Source organism: Pecten maximus, chromosome 13 (genome assembly GCF_902652985.1).
Source record: "Pecten maximus chromosome 13, xPecMax1.1, whole genome shotgun sequence".
NCBI lineage: Eukaryota > Metazoa > Mollusca > Bivalvia > Pectinida > Pectinidae > Pecten > Pecten maximus.
This window is the reverse complement of record NC_047027.1, coordinates 5,995,309-6,016,518: the sequence shown is the minus strand read 5'-3', so window position 1 is coordinate 6,016,518 and position 21,210 is coordinate 5,995,309. Positions and strand designations below refer to the sequence as shown.

The following is a 21,210-nucleotide window of genomic DNA, read 5'->3' as shown; positions in this document are numbered from 1 at the left end:
TAACCTGGCTGTTGGTATCCCTTAGACACCTGTCCTCAAACTAACCTGTCTGATGATGTCCCCTAGACACCTGTCCTCAAACTAACCTGTCTGATGGTGTCCCCATAGACACCCGTCCTCAAACTAACCTGGCTGTTGGTATCCCTTAGACACCTGTCCTCATGACCACCCTGGCTGTTGGTATCCCCTAGACACATGTACTTATATGACACTGGTGTTGGTGTCGCCTAGATACCCGTCCTCATATGAACCTGACTGTTGGTGTTCCCGAGACACCGATCCTCATATGATATGACCCTGGCTGTTGGTGTCCCCTCGACACCAATCCTCATGTGACCTTGACTGTTGGTGTCCCTTAGACACCCGTCCTCGTATGACCCTGGCTGTTGGTGTCCCCTCGACACCAATCCTCATGTGACCTTGACTGTTGGTGTCCCCTAGACACCAATCGGCTGTTGGTATCCCCAAGACACCAATCCTCATATGACCATGGCTGTTGAAGGACGTTAAAGTACTTTAAAAGAACGATACAAACACTAAAAGTTTGACACCAGTAAAGCGTATCACCTCTAAAAGGGATTAATGTATTTTGAAATAAAAACCCAAACTTTCTTCATCCTTTTGGTTTTAGAAATAAAACATCGTCAGTTGATAGCTTATTTAGGGAAATGATTTCTTTGTATAAAAGCTTGATGACTGATTATGACAAGAAGAAATTACAGATGATATGACATTGTACAATCAAAATAACTGTGCGTACCATTATAGATAGTAATAATGGGAGTTACAAGCTGCCTGGTCAATGTTATAGGGGTAGATAATCTACGTTCCTGGGTATCATTATTTGTCCTCAAGGTTAATCCAACATAGTAAAAATAACAAAACTACATAGCATTACTACACAATTTATTTTTACTGACAATTTACAAATATACAATTGATGCTTCAACGTCTACATTTGGTATCTTTTCAACAAGTGATGAAAAAATAAGACTGCTGCTATTAAAATTAGCTAGTTAACATTTTCAATAAATCAACAGAAATATAAGACTGCTTTGTATTAAAATTGGCTAGTTAACATTTTCAATAAATCATCATAAATATAAGACTGCTGTTAAAAAGTAATATAATTCTTGCCATTACATATACCGACATATCAACATTTTTTCTAAAACAATCACTACTGAATTACTACCATTTAAACATAAATTACCTTACAAAAAAAATGTAGTAAATATAAACAATTTTTTTTAAGTGAGGATATAATAACATTACTGGTAAAATGCCTCATATTAAATCATAAAACTCTTTGAAAAGTGATGTTTAAGATAATTTAAAAGGTATACCAGGTAATAATCATGTACAAGTACATACTTAATTGTCTCAGAGCTGTTCACAAATTATGATGTTCAGTACGTCAGGCTTTTAACGACTAACTTGTGTCCTTCCCATTTCCATTGAAAGCATACAGATAGCCCGAGTGTTCTCTGGCCCTGTCACCATGTCTGGTGTAGGGCCCTTACACCAGACATGGTGGTGACGGGGCCAGAGAAAACTCGGGCTAGCATATACAGCCGGAGCTGCCATTCGGCGCTAACACCTTACACGTATGTTCTCATGTACAGCTGAGTTGACCGGAACACAGCGGAGTATAAGTATCTTGTAGGGATACAAATGCCCTTTCTGGGACTTGAGCTAGTGACTCCTCGGTCACCTAACCCAGTGTCCTACCACTAGACCAGTGTCACACGGAAATAAAAATGTACCATAATAATTAATAATACAATATGATTTCTGTTAAGGTAAATACTCCCAAATGATGATCTCTGGTAAAGTAAATATTCCCAAATGATGATATCTGGTAAAGTTAATATTCCTCAATGATGATATCTGGTAAAGTTAATATTCCCCAATAATGATATCTGGTAAAGTTAATATTCCCCAATGATGATATCTGGTAAAGTAAATATTCCCCAATGATGATATCTGGTAAAGTTAATATTCCCCAATGATGATATCTGGTAAAGTTAATATTCCCCAATGATGATATCAGGTAAAGTTAATGTTCCCAAATGATGATATCTGGTAAAGTTAATATTCCCCAATGATGATTTCTGGTAAAGTAAATATTCCCAATGATGATATCTGGTAAAGTTAATGTTCCCAAATGATGATATCTGGTAAAGTTAATATTCCCCAATGATGATATCTGGTAAAGTTAATATTCCCCAATGATGATATCTGGTAAAGTTAATATTCCCCAATGATGGTCTCTGGTAAAGTAAATATTCCATAATAACGATATCCGGTCAAGTAGATGTTCCCTATTAATGATCTATGGTAAAGTATGATGATCTTTGGTACAGTAAATCTTTCCCCAAATAATGACATCTGGAAAAGTTAATATTCCTCAATGATGATATCTGGTAACATTATTTTCCCCCAATGATGATCTGTGGTAAAGTAAATTTCCCCATGTTATGCTCTCTAATAAAGTAAAGTACATATCCTCGCCAGTAATAATCTGTGGCAAATTATTTTCGTAAGCAATTGCATTATGATTTTTAGATCTTTTAATACTACTTTGATTATCTGTAAATTATCATCGCCATTTAATTCGTGCTTCAATTCGTCGGGTAAATCTGGGTGCCTAATGTGTGGGAGACCAGAAGGGAAGTCGGTGTTATCAGTTTGGACACTGTTAAAATGTAACATCGACTGAAACATACACTTTAATGATAAAACTGAATATCACAGATATAGTTATAAAAGGCTGTAGTTAATACCGCCATTTAAACAGGTACATACGTAATGCTCATCATTCACGTTTTATTTTTTCATGTCCAAATAATTTTATTGTTCAAAAAGTCAAAATGAACAGTACAACAACCGGTGTCCTCACGTACGAAGAGATTCATTTGACTCTCATCATTCACACTTTGTGAGATAGACTAATCTATTATCGTTAAAACATGACAAGTAGGTATACAGTTCTGTATCTGTCAACTAATACTAATAGTCAAGCCAATTCATTTGTCACTGATTACCTAACCTTACAACAACTTATTACTGTCATATGTAGTGACAGGTTATGTTAATTAATTAATTAATATTGAGACATATAATTATTCAGGAAATGCATTAAATGTTGTCACCGCTTAAAACACAATCACATTTAAAATAAATATCACAGATTAACTTCCATTAACATCCATGGTGTCATGAAGTATTGTTATTTGAATACTCTCCATTGTTGAACAATGATTGATAATTGAAACAACTAAACATGATGACATGAAAATACCAACACCTCTAAACTGCTCGGGAACACATTTGTCGATTCGTTGCGGTTATCGTCGATTGAAGGTATCGAGTTGAGGTGTTAGAATCTGGGATCTCAAATATATCAAATCTAATTTCCGGCGATCCTGCTGAAGAAATCTATATTGTTAGTATCGTCATTATCCTCGTCTGAAAAGTCGTCCTCGTAATCATAATCGGTCACATTCGTGTCTTTATCATTGAGAGTTTTATCCTCTTCTATCTTCTCGCCCGTTTTATGTACATTGGTGGCTCTCTCCGACAATTCCTCGGCGTGGCGATCTGACGTCTCAGAGTTTACCTCTTTTTCAACTTGCCCGTTTAAGACACCTGGATATTTTAATTTTTCGTCATGTCCGTTTGAGATCCCAGAATCCATGCCTTTTTCGTCCTGTCCGTTAGAATTCCCAGAATCCTTTACGTTTTCGTCATGTCTGTTAGAATTCCCAGAATCCTTTACGTTTTCGTCATGTCCGTTAGAATTCCCAGAATCCTTTACTTTTTCGTCCTGTCCGTTAGAAATCCAAGAATCCTTTACTTTTTCATCACGTTTGTGCGATGTTTCAGAATCTATCTCTTTCTTGTCAGAAGCTCCGGACTGTACTGTCTCAGCATGTCCGCCTGCCTCCCTGGACGCTATGTGTTGTTCCGAACTCTCAAACGTCACTGCCATGTTCGTGTTATCTTTGTGTACCTCTGGTGACCCCCCTGATTCGTCAGACCATACGTTCGGTTTTTGTGAGATCCCGCCCTCCCCATCACTTCGGCTTTCGTCATTTTGCCTGCTCTCAGGTGTATCTGCCAGTCCTGATGGAACACTGTTTAGATACTTCTTTGTGTCACTTTCTCCGGGATCCAATCTACCATTCTCGTTTGCCTGTTCACGATTACTATCATCCGGACTAGTCTTTACATTTGGATTTTTTGTCTGTTTTGACTCTTCCTTTCTTGTTTCAATTTCACGTACTTTTTTGTCACGTGACATGCCCGCGTGCTGTATCCCGTCATTTGTCTGTGAACGATCAGGTTGTTCTGATGTTGCATCAGGTGTACTGACATTGCCCTGTGGAATAACCGACGGATGTTCCGTTGAAATCCGACTCTCTTTCAGTTCGAATTGGGAATCATCCGTATACCTTTCGTTATCCTTCGCAGCACCATCGCCTCTCACCGGAACCTGTTGTGTTTCCCTTGTCACAGTGTTATTATCGTCTGTGACGTCACCGATTGACGGTTTTGGGGGCTTACGTGTTCGATCAGCTCTTTTCGAGACTTGTGTTTTGTGACCTGACCTGGAAGACATCAATGCTGACCGTCTTCCAGATGTTGTCTCGGTGGCATCTTCACTCCGGCCGACGTTTGGTGTCTCTGCACCTTTCAGTCCGACGCCATTTTGTATCGGTTCCTTATCACCCGACTCGGGTTGGTGTACATCTACAGAGTGCAGTTTCGCCGGTCGCTGTCTTTTTTCCTTTCCACTCCTAATTCGAAATTATCAAAAAGAAATAAAAATACTTTATTTGTGCTTATTACGTTTACAATACATAACGCTTTTACGAGAGAATTCAATAAAACCGAAAGGGATAAAAATGCAAAGCACGCAACCGACGGGAACTTATTTGTTTGCTGGGTTTATCGCCCCGTTAACAGCCAAGATTATTTTGAGGCAGAGTCATCGTGTATCAGTTGGTGATAACCTCACTGAACATACGGTAGGCCCGTAGCATGTCAATGGCATATTGGAAACCCGTCGCATGCCATCTAGAGCAATCTGGGTAGAGTGCCTTGTCAAAGGACACAACCACGACAGTACAATCCGGAACGTTTCTCAGCTTACCAAGAAACACGCACCGACAAGGGTAGGGAGCGTCGAACCACACACCTCCGATTTACACCTGTAGTTACGCGGTCGGTGCTCTAACCGACCGTGTTATCATGACCCCTGTAACCGAAGGTTACATCACCGGCTCTATCTAACTGACTGAGTTATCGCGGCCCATGTAACCGAATGTTGTGGCCGGGCTCTAACCGACTGTGTAATCGTGACCCCTGTATCGCCGAGCTCTAACCGACTGACTTATCGTGACCCCTGTATCCGGAGGTTACATCGCCGGGCTCTAACTGACTGAGTTATCGTGACCCCTGTATCCGGAGGTTACATCGCCGAGCTCTAACCGACTTATCGTGACCCCTGTATCCGGAGGTTACATCGCCGAGCTCTAACTGACTGAGTTATCGTGACCCCTGTATCCGGAGGTTACATCGCCGAGCTCTAACCGACTTATCGTGACCCCTGTATCCGGAGGTTACATCGCCGAGCTCTAACTGACTGAGTTATCGTGACCCTTGTATCTGGAGGTTACATCGCCGAGCTCTAACTGACTGAGTTATCGTGACCCCTGTATCCGGAGGTTACATCGCCGGGCTCTAACCGACTTATCGTGACCCCTGTATCCGGAGGTTACATCGCCGAGCTCTAACCGACTGAGTTATCGTGACCCCTGTATCCGGAGGTTACATCGCCGAGCTCTAACTGACTGAGTTATCGTGACCCCTGTATCGCCGAGCTCTAACCGACTGACTTATCGTGACCCCTGTATCCGGAGGTTACATCGCCGAGCTCTAACCGACTGAGTTATCGTGACCCCTGTATCCGGAGGTTACATCGCCGAGCTCTAACTGACTGAGTTATCGCGGCCCCTGTATCCGGAGGTTACATCGCCGAGCTCTAACCGACTGAGTTATCGTGACCCCTGTAGCCGGAGGTTACATCGCCGAGCTCTAACTGACTGACTTATCGTAACCCCTGTATCCGGAGGATACGTGGCCGGGCTCTAACCGACGTATCGTGACCCCTGTATCCGGAGGTTACATCGCCGGGCTCTAACCGACTTATCGTGACCCCTGTATCCGGAGGTTACATCGCCGAGCTCTAACTGACTGAGTTATCGTGACCCCTGTATCTGGAGGTTACATCGCCGAGCTCTAACTGACTGAGGTATCGTGACCCCTGTATCGCCGAGCTCTAACTGACTGACTTATCGTGACCCCTGTATCCGGAGGTTACATCGCCGGGCTCTAACCGACTTATCGTGACCCCTGTATCCGGAGGTTACATCGCCGGGCTCTTACCGACTGAGTTATCGTGACCCCTGTATCCGGAGGTTACATCGTCGAGCTCTAACCGACTGACTTATCGTGACCCCTGTAGCCGGAGGTTACATCACCGAGCTCTAACTGACTGAGTTATCGTGACCCCTGTATCCGGAGGTTACATCGCCGAGCTCTAACTGACTGAGTTATCGTGACCCCTGTATCCGGAGGTTACATCGCCGAGCTCTAACCGACTGAGTTATCGTGACCCCTGTATCCGGAGGTTACATCGCCGGGCTCTAACTGACTGAGTTATCGTGACCCCTGTATCCGGAGGTTACATCGTCGAGCTCTAACCGACTGACTTATCGTGACCCCTGTATCCGGAGGTTACATCGCCGAGCTCTAACCGACTGAGTTATCGTGACCCCTGTATCCGGAGGTTACATCGCCGAGCTCTAACTGACTGAGTTATCGTGACCCCTGTATCCGGAGGTTACATCGCCGGGCTCTAACCGACTGAGTTATCGTGACCCCTGTATCCGGAGGTTACATCGCCGAGCTCTAACCGACTGAGTTATCGTGACCCCTGTATCCGGAGGTTACATCGCCGAGCTCTTACTGACTGAGTTATCGTGACCCCTGTATCCGTAGGTTACATCGCCGAGCTCTAACTGACTGAGTTATCGTGACCCCTGTATCCGGAGGTTACATCGCCGAGCTCTAACTGACTGAGTTATCGTGACCCCTGTATCCGGAGGTTACATCGCCGGGCTCTAACCGTCTTATCGTGACCCCTGTATCCGGAGGTTACATCGCCGAGCTCTAACCGACTGACTTATCGTGACCCCTGTATCCGGAGGTTACATCGCCGAGCTCTAACCGACTGACTTATCGTGACCCCTGTATCCGGAGGTTACATCGCCGAGCTCTAACTGATTGAGTTATCGTGACCCCTGTATCCGGAGGTTACATCGCCGGGCTCTAACCGACTTATCGTGACCCCTGTATCCGGAGGTTACATCGCCGAGCTCTTACTGACTGAGTTATCGTGACCCCTGTATCCGTAGGTTACATCGCCGAGCTCTAACTGACTGAGTTATCGTGACCCCTGTATCCGGAGGTTACATCGCCGGGCTCTAACCGACTGAGTTATCGTGACCCCTGTATCCGGAGGTTACATCGCCGAGCTCTTACTGACTGAGTTATCGTGACCCCTGTATCGCCGAGCTCTAACTGACTGAGTTATCGTGACCCCTGTATCCGGAGGTTACATCGCCGAGCTCTTACTGACTGAGTTATCGTGACCCCTGTATCGCCGAGCTCTAACTGACTGAGGTATCGTGACCCCTGTATCGCCGAGCTCTAACTGACTGAGTTATCGTGACCCCTGTATCCGTAGGTTACATCGCCGGGCTCTAACTGACTGAGTTATCGTGACCCCTGTATCCGTAGGTTACATCGCCGAGCTCTAACTGACTGAGCTATCGTGACCCCTGTATCCGGAGGTAACGTGGCAAGACTCTAACCGATTTGTCTATCATGACCCCGTCTCTCTATATAAATCCTACCCAGGATATATATGCAAATCCGACTCAATAGATATACAAGCATTATGTATTCATACAAATATCTATTAATTACCTATACTGGTTCAAACTGCACTCGAAAAGTTCTGAACCCGAGAAAATAATTATTAAACATGACCTTGACGTTTATTGAATACGTACCTTGCCCGCCCCCTGGGGCCTACCGTTGTCTCTGAGGGGGGCGTGGCCGTACTCGGTGCTGGCTGTTGACCTTTTAGTGAAGGTAATATCGTGTTTCTTTTGCTGTCCTCGATCAGAGGTAGGCTCGGACCGGCGTCAACCTCGCTGGGCTCGGCAGTCACCGACGCCTCACTGGAATCCGTGATTTTGCTGCAGAATAATAACATGTTAATGAGATTGATACTTTAGACGAATAATGATATGTCGGACATCGTTATCTCGAAGTTATCTCGGTTATCTCAATTAGGTAATTCAAAAGCTTCGTGATACCCCCGGTATTCGAGAAAACCGAATATATTTCATAAATAGTTTTTACTATCGGATATAAATACATATGTACGTGTATATGCTTTGTGTTAAGTAGGGTTTTCGAGTTATCAGAGTTCCAGATAACAAAGTTCGACTACAATAAATGTTTAATGAGTCATTTGTGAATGATATTTGTGCGTTATGCTTAAAATAACTTGACTTGTCACAGGCCTGATTTCAATTAAATATCCATAATTTTAACAAGTTAAATTTCAATTAAAAATCTATCATTTTCAAACAAGTTTAATTTCAATTAAATATCCTTCATTTTTTTACAATTTTAATTTCATTTAAATATACCTCATTATTTAACAAGTTTAATTTCAATAAAATATCCATCATTTTTAAACAAGTTAAATTTTAACGTGTACGTGTGGTATAATGACCAGTATACCATGACTGTACAGGTCACTTCCTACAGGATTTACACATTTCTAAAACAACAATACCAACATAAACAACAATAAAACATAGACGTGCGAGTCTCAAAGTCTATTGATTCATAGAAAAATATAAACAGAATAATAACATGTGTATTCTGCTTCCCTGACTGTACCCGCTCTGTATTAATGAACATCGAGTTGACGACCATGATAATTTTCCTTTGTCTTTATCAACAGCGTATGTCGATTTTTCAGTCAGCTGTCACCATATTTCACGACAATAGTAATACTGGGAACAAGGCCATGATAAAGAATTCAGAGAGAAATGCTTTAGGTAATGGAAGCAGGCAGGAATGTTACTATCAATAAATGGAAATATAATGGAATGTTCAATCTAACAGTACTGACAATATACATGTACTTACTTATCGTGACACTTTCCTGTCACAGATTTAACAAGGATTCCGATTTCTTTATCAATGAGGGAACCAGGTTTTATTATATATATTCGGCGCCCACTCGTCACTATATCAAATATCTGCATAAAAGAACAATAGAACAATCAAAACAAAGCATTATTTGATAACTTTCATGTAAATACCTATACTAGATATATTAGGATGGGACAATAGAACCCTACACGGACTTGTTCCGTCGGCAGATATATCTCTACCCGAGTGTAGAAGATAGTCAGATATATCTCTACCCGAGTGTAGAAGATAGTCAGATATATCTCTACCCGAGTGTAGAAGATAGTCAGATATATCTCTACCCGAGTGTAGAAGATAGTCAGATATATCTCTACCCGAGTGTAGAAGATAGTCAGATATATCTCTACCCGAGTGTAGAAGATAGTCAGATATATCTCTACCCGAGTGTAGAAGATAGTCAGATATATCTCTACCCGAGTGTAGAAGATAGTCAGATATATCTCTACCCGAGTGTAGAAGATAGTCAGATATATCTCTACCCGAGTGTAGAAGATAGTCAGATATATCTCTACCCGAGTGTAGAAGATAGTCAGATATATCTCTACCCGAGTGTAGAAGATAGTCAGATATATCTCTACCCGAGTGTAGAAGATAGTCAGATATATCTCTACCCGAGTGTAGAAGATAGTCAGATATATCTCTACCCGAGTGTAGAAGATAGTCAGATATATCTCTACCCGAGTGTAGAAGATAGTCAGATATATCTCTACCCGAGTGTAGAAGATAGTCAGATATATCTCTACCCGAGTGTAGAAGATAGTCAGATATATCTCTACCCGAGTGTAGAAGATAGTCAGATATATCTCTACCCGAGTGTAGAAGATAGTCAGATATATCTCTACCCGAGTGTAGAAGATAGTCAGATATATCTCTACCCGAGTGTAGAAGATAGTCAGATATATCTCTACCCGAGTGTAGAAGATAGTCAGATATATCTCTACCCGAGTGTAGAAGATAGTCAGATATATCTCTACCCGAGTGTAGAAGATAGTCAGATATATCTCTACCCGAGTGTAGAAGATAGTCAGATATATCTCTACCCGAGTGTAGAAGATAGTCAGATATATCTCTACCCGAGTGTAGAAGATAGTCAGATATATCTCTACCCGAGTGTAGAAGATAGTCAGATATATCTCTACCCGAGTGTAGAAGATAGTCAGATATATCTCTACCCGAGTGTAGAAGATAGTCAGATATATCTCTACCCGAGTGTAGAAGATAGTCAGATATATCTCTACCCGAGTGTAGAAGATAGTCAGATATATCTCTACCCGAGTGTAGAAGATAGTCAGATATATCTCTACCCGAGTGTAGAAGATAGTCAGATATATCTCTACCCGAGTGTAGAAGATAGTCAGATATATCTCTACCCGAGTGTAGAAGATAGTCAGATATATCTCTACCCGAGTGTAGAAGATAGTCAGATATATCTCTACCCGAGTGTAGAAGATAGTCAGATATATCTCTACCCGAGTGTAGAAGATAGTCAGATATATCTCTACCCGAGTGTAGAAGATAGTCAGATATATCTCTACCCGAGTGTAGAAGATAGTCAGATATATCTCTACCCGAGTGTAGAAGATAGTCAGATATATCTCTACCCGAGTGTAGAAGATAGTCAGATATATCTCTACCCGAGTGTAGAAGATAGTCAGATATATCTCTACCCGAGTGTAGAAGATAGTCAGATATATCTCTACCCGAGTGTAGAAGATAGTCAGATATATCTCTACCCGAGTGTAGAAGATAGTCAGCACGAAGCTTGTACTAGCCAGCCAAACTGTTACACTCGGGTTGAGATATTCCTCTTCAAATTGTAAGGTGTTGTGAACCACTTTCATTGCATTAACACCAATGTCCTTAAACTATGCGTCAAAATTGATGACGTTATTAATTTGCTAAGTGGCAACGCTACCTAAAATGGTGACGTAATGCTATTGTAAGTGACCAGCTGTCTTTTCACTTCTCCGGTAAAAGAGAGTTATGTTTTCCTTACCCAAAAAGGAGATTCACCTATGAAGTATGTGAGAACAATAGGAAGGTAACGGTATTACACAGACGACAAGGGATGCCAGTATTTGTAAATAAATATATAGTTATAGAACTAATCAAGTTAAACGTCATTGAATTGTATTTACAATCCCACTGCACAGTACCTATATGTCTCCAAGTGTTGACATAAGCATTTAGGCGGCCGCGTAGTAATACATTGATCAGAGTTTAAGGGGTCATTTTACTCACTTTGGAAAGATAGTGTTATCAAATATTACACTTGGTCAATATCAGATACATATTGGAATTTAAATTTTTTAAATTAGTTACAGTGTTGAAATCCTCGTTGTATAAGCAGTTTATCAGGTGGACTATTTTGTTAACTCTCATTTATTAGTCCGTTGCCCGTGGCTTAAACCCTCTTGAATTTAACAATGTTACATGCGTGTATATATTTTCTTCCCGGAGCGACAATGACATTGCAAAATGTAAATATAACCATTGATTGTCATATTTTTGACATGCATGGGGGTATAACATACAGTGGATGTTCTAGCATAATATAACGTGCTAACGCTAAGGCACGTCACTGGATATTCTTGAACACCCAATGTATGTTTTATCCCAATGTATATCAAAATATGACAAGCAATCCTTAAAAATAGCAAGACAGTAACATTACATTAATGACGAAAGAAAAAGAATAGCCCTGAGGCACATGTCTTGATCCAGGCGATTTCTCATCCAGTCATAAATCACGTCCATAACTGGTGAAAGAAATTATTTATCATAGTCTAAAATAAATAGACAGACGATTTTTGAAAGCATCATTCGAATATAAGTAATGAAATATTTTTTGCAGGAAACTGTCTGGGACTCTTGGTTATTGAGAAGGAGTCGTTTAAAGATTTTAGCCTTTTTGACTCCTGTGACCTTGAATGAAGGTCATGGTCATTCATTTGAACAGACTTGGTAGCCCTTCATCCCAGCATGCTACAGAAAGACAAAAAGTGTGGTATAACGAGATGTTGTTGTGATGTATAACCAGGTGGTCTTGTGGTGTTATAACGAGGTGTTGTGGTGTTGTGGTGTTATAACGAGGTGGTGATGTGGTGTTATAACGAGGTGGTGTTGTGATGTTATAACGAGGTGGTGTTGTGGTGTTATAACGAGGTGGTGTTGTGGTGTTATAACGAGGTGGTGTTGTGGTGTTATAACGAGGTGGTGTTGTGGTGTTATAACGAGGTGGTGTTGTGGTGTTATAACGAGGTGGTGTTGTGATTGTGATGTTATAACGAGGCGGTGTTGTGGTGTTATAACGAGGTGGTGTTGTGGTGTCATAACGAGGTGGTGTTGTGGTGTTATAACGAGGTGGTGTTGTGGTGTTATAACGAGGTGTTGTGGTGTTATAACGAGGTGGTGTTGTGATGTTATAACGAGGCGGTGTTGTGGTGTTATAACGAGGTGGTGTTGTGGTGTCATAACGAGGTGGTGTTGTGGTGTTATAACGAGGTGGTGTTGGGGTGTTATAACGAGGTGTTGTGGTGTTGTGGTGTTATAACGAGGTGGTGTTGTGATGTTATAACGAGGTGGTGTTGTGATGTTATAACGAGGTGGTGTTGAGGTATTATAACGAGGTGGTGTTGTGGTGTTATAACGAGGTGGTGTTGTGGTGTTATAACGAGGTGGTGTTGTGGTGTTATAACGAGGTGGTGTTGTGGTGTTATAACGAGGTGGTGTTATAACGAGGTGTTGTGGTGTTGTGGTGTTATGACGAGGTGGTGTTGTGGTGTTATAACGAGGTGGTATTGTGGTGTGATAACGAGGTGGTGTTGTGTTATAACGAGGTGGTGTTGTGGTGTTATAACGAGGTGGTGTTGTGATGTTATAACGAGGTCAGGCTGTATATTTATCTCAATGTCCCCTCTAGTAAGTATGCAGAACAACACACAAAACTTACCTGGAACAGTATTAAGAAAAAAAGCAGACAAATTAAGATGATCATGTATCCTCCAAACCTATCCAACAGTACATCGTTACATCCCTGTAAAATAAGTATCAAAATCAAAACACAAAGAAGTTAATTCCAACACTTTTCAAGGTGCAACTCCCTTTTTATCCCACCATTCTATATGTAATTCAAGAAAGGTGAAGTATCAGTTTGGTTATTGCTTATCATTATTTATTAAATGGAGGTAGAGAGAAAAGATTGGGAAATCATCTGTTGTACTATCTTAGTCTATTGGGGATGAAACAGGATGATCTGGAGGGAAGAATTCAACAATTGCTAACAAGAGGCTTGCCGAGTTTTTGACAGCCGAAATATCTTATCCTTTGAGGTCGACATCCGTTGCCATGACGTAATTCAATTGTTAAATAAGTGCTTAGAACTTGTTATTTGCCACAGCTTTAGGATGCGAGAAGGAAATTGTGGATAGCCATGTTCAGTGTAAGAGAAACAGTTATCCAATCTACTGCTGGCGTATGAATACATTCGGTTTAAATTGACGATCTACTTTTATACCGCCCGCACGTTCTTTTTGCAAATATTGTAACATTGTCATACATGTATATAAACACAAGTGTAACAGCTGTGATATTAAAATACCAATACATCTGTATAATGAAGACAGTTTAGATGTAGTACACATTATCTAACAGAACACCGACACCCCCGATAGCACCGAGCTCATGACCGCTTAGATGTAATCCAGTGCGATACTTGACATAATTTGAGTGGTCACATGAACGAAGCATCTTTGAAAAGTTCCTTTCAAACTCAGTTGTAATAAGATTTACTTTGTGGCACAACCTTTTACGGTACACCTTACCGTCTCGTGAAAGAGGCCCGGTTGGAGATTATCTGTACAGTCCTCGAGACCCGATTCCAGTCCCGGGTCCCATTCTGTGACGTTGGTACAACAGTGGATTGGTATCCTCCTGCCGTATTGTAAAGATAATCCAGCGAAGTCCCCGTAGTTACCTATACCGCAACACTCCATCTGATGGTAAAAGGTACATTCTGTGTAGTTAGTAGTATTCGCAGGGGTTATTATTTCACTATATTCACGGTTATTAAATATAACGCGAACATTAAAATCAAACGATTCGTTTTACATGCAAGCAAACGTAACGAATTTTCACTGTTGAATATTTACAAGGTTTGTTGGCGCGAAATGTGCATCCCATGACCTAGGTCGGACTGGGACAACCGCGAAATATTAGCGCCGTGAAATGTTTAATAGTTCCAATATCTATACAGTAGTTGCTAATATTTCACGGTTGTTTTCAGTCGGGACTAGTTCGTGGTTAACAAATTTCACGTTACACTGCCATGCACACATTCTGCAGTAAACAGGCGAACGCTTCTACACATAATGTATATTAACAATTCACGGTAAATTTGCCAAATATTTCATTTGGCGTTATACTTGATGACCGGAAATAGAGCAAAATTTTACAATGTTACAAACTTTACGGTAAATATTCTATATATTATAGTCTAATGGAGGGAAATCGGTTGTAAATACGTGATATATTATCAACTATAATAGGAAAGGCCTGTTTATGTATGTTATCGATTACATAATCTGCTAGCTGTGTGTTCAAATCCTAGGGAGTGAATATCAGTAACAGTCATAGTACGAGGGCTGATTGATATGTTGTGAGCCTCATATTGAAGGATTTGAACTTTGCGGACATTTTGCATTATTTTTCAACATATTCTCCTTCAGTATCTTTACACTTTGCCAGCAGTGTTTAAGGGCCTAAAAGCCACTTTTATAGAACTCCTTTTCTTGGCTGTCGAGAAAGTCATCCACTGTATGTATGACAACATCATCGGACTGAAAGTAGGTGCGTGGAATAGCTGTTTTCAGTTTTGGAAAAAGATGAAAGTGTGATGGAGTGAGAGCAGGTGAATAAGGCGGATGCTCAATCAATGTAAATCTACAATCGTAAATAGCAGCCATTGCTTTGGCTGACAGGAGCATTGTCCTGATGGAATAACACACCTTTAATGAGCTTTCCGGTCGCTGAAGTTTCATATTTGGCCGTAACTGCCTCAGAAGTGAAGCATAGTTTGTATCATGAAATATGTGTCCCTTTTGGAGATAATCTATCAGCAGAATACCATCTGCATCCCAGAAAACCGAGGCCATAACATTCCCAGCTGAAGGAACTGTTTTTACCTTCTTTGGCGGGGGAGACCTAGGGTGCTTCCATTGTTTCGATTGTTGTTTGGCTACAGGGATAAAATGATGGATCTAAGTTGCATCCATAGTCACAAATCTGTGAAGAAAGTTGGCAGGATCTCATAAAGGTTAAGATTAACATGCGATAATGTGCGTCTGGTGTGCTTCTGATGAACTGTCAGAAATGTTGGTACCCATCGGGCCGAAAGCTTTCTCATCGCAAGATCCTCGGCCAGAATGGAATGTACTCTTTCCTGTGAAATGCCAACTCTGTCGGCTATATATCTTTCTGTGACTCGTCTGTTAGTCATAACAATATCATGAACTTTATTGGCCATTTCTGGGATTGCGACATTAACAGGCCTTCCAGGACGGGGGTCATCCTCAAGGCTCTGTCGGCCACGCTTAAATTCCGTCACCCACCATTTCACTGTAGCATATGAAGGGGCATCTTTCCCTAGTATTGCTACCATAATGATATCATTATGGATACCCTGTATAAACCTTTTTTATGCAAATATTGGATCACTGGTCTTTCACCGATTTTGTCCATTTTGCCAAAGCCGCTTGTCTTGTTTACTTGAGTGCTAACTCGTCCATATAAACTAATCAAATGAGACAAGTCCTCGATTACTCGGCCCTATAGAATAGTCAAAAACCGTAAGACTTAAAAAGAAGATCCTTGAGTACCTCCTTCAACGTAAGGCTCACAACATATTAATCATCCCTCGTACATCCCTAACTTACCAATATCAATATGAATCAAACGTGTCAATAAATAATACTCATTAGAATACTATATAGGTGTGGAAACATTCATATGTCAATGATTGATTAAAAAAAAAAAAAAAACAATTCGTTATCGGCTCAGTTCTCATTAAAAAAGATTATTATTTCCATTATATCCGATCATCATTGCGTCACTAGATAGTATTGTCTAGCAACATAATCAAAATTTAAGTTTTTTATGTATAATTATTCATTTACTGTTTGAAGAATCGAGCTTACCTTAAAATAAAGAAATTTCCAAGGTAACCCAGAACTTTGAGTATAATCAGAATATTTCTGAAATTCTGTAATAAGTTGATCGTACATGGTCCAATAGATCTGGAAAATAATCATCCGTATTATTTAAGGTCCATAACAAAACATATATAAACAAAAAGCAATGAATGAATAAATATAAATAAATTAATGAATGAATGAATAAATAGAAATTGATAAGTAAACATATACATACATAAAAAAACGCCAAATAAAAATCTAAGCAACAAAAGCCTTCCATATCAATACACGAGCTGTACCTACGCTGCTTGTGGACTCGATACATAGCCCCAAGATCACAACCATCGAAACAGTAAAGGCGCCACGCAACACAATCAACTAAAACAAAGGAAATTAACATTTTAACGTCATTACTTTGTTAAACATTTATTTCTATTACCGACTGGAAGGTAAATTTACTGGAGTGTGTTAATGCATACTGATTTCATTATCTAGTTTAACTTAACCCCCTAAGACATATTCGTTTTAATTTTTTACCGGTATTCAAAGTTCATTGTAGCTATCAGTTTGAGGTAAACTTCATTGATAAACAATGCATTGAGATTAATAAAGGATATCAATGCCATGTATAGAATGCAATGTTTTGATTGGTTAAATATTGCCGGGCTATTCCACAAATTTATTTACTCTATTTAGACAAACTGTATGGTGACATGCTATGTTTGAGGTTTCTATTTTAATGTTATATTGATTCGAAAGTGAATAAGGGTTATCAACAGGTAGGAGCCTTTAGAAAATATAAACCTTGAGAGTTTTGTAAACTGACAACCCTAATATCTTCATGCATTATTCTGACCACTTGTAACTTTATGTTATATTGAATGTTTTGGAAAGTAAGCCTCATTTTGAACTATCCTCGTAATTTTGACTAAGCGTAATATTTTTTAAGGTAATTGTACTTTTCAGTTAACGACCATACATCAACAATTGCATTTTTGTATGGTGTGTTTTCTTCATTTAAGGTATACCACAAGTCTACATAGCAGTATTTCCTAATCAATGTTCTAATATCCAATACCACGAACTTACTTAGCAGTATTTCCTATTAGTTTTCTAATATCCAATACCACGAACCTACTTAGCAGTATTTCCTATTAGTGGTCTAATATCCAATACCACGAACCTACTTAGCAGTATTTCCTATTAGTGGTCTAATATCCAATACCACGAACCTACTTAGCAGTATTTCCTATTAGTGTTCTAATATCCAATACCACGAACCTACTTAGCAGTATTTCCTATTAGTGTTCTAATATCCAATACCACGAACCTACTTAGCAGTATTTCCTATTAGTGGTCTAATATCCAATACCTCGAACCTACTTAGCAGTATTTCCTATTAGTGTCCTAATATCCAATACCACGAACCTACTTAGCAGTATTTCAAGTTTGTTTTACAGCAGTATATCAACATAAACGATCTGTTAATACATGTATAACCGGATCAGATTTGATCATATTATGTTTATGAATACTAAAAAGGGGGTTTTCAAAGTCTACTCAACTGTTAAAGCCTCACATGAGCGATGTTAAACTTAAAATCTCACAGTTAATTAAAAACAGTTGTCGTTTCTTTATAGAAAGATAATGTTACCGTACTATGTATACTAGGAATTTGGAGTCCCAGCAATATGTAATCAGTCCATATAACGATACAACCATCTCCGTGATTCCCAATCCCAGCATTCCATAGGCGACGGCGGTTAAATAAAAGGTGAAACGACGGTTGTTAAATCCGAGAGGGTAGAATATTGGATACAGGTTGATATCTTCAAATACGTCATCAAACCTCAAAAGCAGCCCCGACACTATCAACGCCACTCCGCAGAGCTGTTAAACAGATGTCACATGATCAACACGTGATGAAAACAAGATTTACAGACATATTTTTTTTACTAGACTATGGGAAGATGTGAAATAAAATTTTGATAATGACAGTTACATGAATACAATTTCAAAAGAAAAACATATTTTGCCTAATCCTAACCCAAACGCTTACCATAAATCAATTTGAGTAAACCGAAAATAGAACACATTTCTTGCCTAACCCTAACCCTAACCCTAACCAATATTTCCGAACGGCAGAACACTCCCCCTATTGTCGATTTAGTATTAGTGTTATGCATCCATAATATAAATAATTACTGCATGCTTGTACGGTACATACATGCATTATTGAATATTAAGTACATGATTTAGTAAAATCACCGGAGATAAAATGTTACGTTGACATATTTGAATTGGTAGTAAACCTACGTGTAAATTTTGTAAAGTTCTACACCAAGATTTCCTTTATTCAACCATTATGATAATCAGTGATTTTGATTAGGACTTACCACGGTCACGAACTTCAGAATGACACTGACGCCGTTAATTCTATCTCTGTGGAGGAAAAGCCATGAACGAAATTACAAAAAGGAAATTTTGCATGATTATTGCTTTTAATTTAAAGGAGCATACATCCTCTTAATAAATAAAGGAGCATACATCCTCTTAATAAATAAAGGAGCATACATCCTCTTAATAAATAAAGGAGCATACATCCTCTTAATAAATAAAGGAGGATACATCCTCTTAATAAATAAAGGAGGATACATCCTCTTAATAAATAAAGGAGGATACATCCTCTTAATAAATAAAGGAGCATACATCCTCTTAATAAATAAAGGAGGATACATCCTCTTAATAAATAAAGGAGGATACATCCTCTTAATCTAAAGGAGCATACATCCTCTTAATAAATAAAGGAGCATACATCCTCTTAATAAATAAAGGAGGATACATCCTCTTAATAAATAAAGGAGCATACATCCTCTTAATAAATAAAGGAGCATACATCCTCTTAATCTAAAGGAGCATACATCCTCTTAATAAATAAAGGAGATACATCCTCTTAATAAATAAAGGAGCATACATCCTCTTAATAAATAAAGGAGATACATCCTCTTAATAAATAAAGGAGCATACATCCTCTTAATAAATAAAGGATCATACATCCTCTTAATAAATAAAGGAGATACATCCTCTTAATAAATAAAGGAGATACATCCTCTTAATAAATAAAGGAGCATACATCCTCTTAATAAATAAAGGAGCATACATCCTCTTAATAAATAAAGGAGATACATCCTCTTAATAAATAAAGGAGGATACATCCTCTTAATAAATAAAGGAGCATACATCCTCTTAATAAATAAAGGAGGATACATCCTCTTAATAAATAAAGGAGCATACATCCTCTTAATAAATAAAGGAGGATACATCCTCTTAATAAATAAAGGAGGATACATCCTCTTAATCTAAAGGAGCATACATCCTCTTAATAAATAAAGGAGCATACATCCTCTTAATAAATAAAGGAGGATACATCCTCTTAATAAATAAAGGAGCATACATCCTCTTAATAAATAAAGGAGCATACATCCTCTTAATCTAAAGGAGCATACATCCTCTTAATAAATAAAGGAGATACATCCTCTTAATAAATAAAGGAGCATACATCCTCTTAATAAATAAAGGAGATACATCCTCTTAATAAATAAAGGAGCATACATCCTCTTAATAAATAAAGGATCATACATCCTCTTAATAAATAAAGGAGATACATCCTCTTAATCTAAAGGAGCATACATCCTCTTAATAAATAAAGGAGCATACATCCTCTTAATAAATAAAGGATCATACATCCTCTTAATAAATAAAGGAGATACATCCTCTTAATAAATAAAGGAGATACATCCTCTTAATAAATAAAGGAGCATACATCCTCTTAATAAATAAAGGAGATACATCCTCTTAATAAATAAAGGAGCATACATCCTCTTAATAAATAAAGGAGCATACATCCTCTTAATAAATAAAGGAGATACATCCTCTTAATAAATAAAGGAGCATACATCCTCTTAATCTAAAGGAGCATACATCCTCTTAATAAATAAAGGAGCATACATCCTCTTAATAAATAAAGGAGATACATCCTCTTAATAAATAAAGGAGCATACATCCTCTTAATAAATAAAGGAGCATACATCCTCTTAATAAATAAAGGAGATACATCCTCTTAATAAATAAAGGAGCATACATCCTCTTAATAAATAAAGGAGCATACATCCTCTTAATAAATAAAGGAGCATACATCCTCTTAATAAATAAAGGAGGATACATCCTCTTAATAAATAAAGGAGCATACATCCTCTTAATAAATAAAGGAGGATACATCCTCTTAATAAATAAAGGAGGATACATCCTCTTAATAAATAAAGGAGCATACATCCTCTTAATAAATAAAGGAGGATACATCCTCTTAATAAATAAAGGAGCATACATCCTCTTAATAAATAAAGGAGATACATCCTCTTAATAAATAAAGGAGCATACATCCTCTTAATAAATAAAGGAGCATACATCCTCTTAATAAATAAAGGAGCATACATCCTCTTAATAAATAAAGGAGCATACATCCTCTTAATAAATAAAGGATCATACATCCTCTTAATAAATAAAGGAGGATACATCCTCTTAATAAATAAAGGAGCATACATCCTCTTAATAAATAAAGGATCATACATCCTCTTAATAAATAAAGGAGATACAT

At 38.9% G+C, this 21,210-nt stretch overlaps 1 protein-coding gene across 1 annotated transcript in view; it reads right to left on the bottom strand.

Moving 5' to 3' along the window:
* Window positions 1-900: 900 nt before the first annotated feature.
* LOC117341306 overlaps window positions 901-21,210 on the bottom strand; it is a 31,985-nt gene continuing 11,675 nt past the window's right edge. Inside the window, exons 10-18 of the mRNA XM_033903160.1 lie at window positions 18,953-18,998; window positions 18,216-18,446; window positions 16,860-16,934; window positions 16,560-16,658; window positions 14,190-14,360; window positions 13,319-13,402; window positions 9,301-9,413; window positions 8,145-8,333; window positions 901-4,802 (exon numbers count right to left, since the gene is read on the bottom strand). Coding sequence (XP_033759051.1) covers window positions 3,413-4,802; window positions 8,145-8,333; window positions 9,301-9,413; window positions 13,319-13,402; window positions 14,190-14,360; window positions 16,560-16,658; window positions 16,860-16,934; window positions 18,216-18,446; window positions 18,953-18,998 — 2,398 coding nt within the window. The 3' untranslated portion in view covers window positions 901-3,412. The remainder of the gene's footprint in view (window positions 4,803-8,144; window positions 8,334-9,300; window positions 9,414-13,318; window positions 13,403-14,189; window positions 14,361-16,559; window positions 16,659-16,859; window positions 16,935-18,215; window positions 18,447-18,952; window positions 18,999-21,210) is intronic.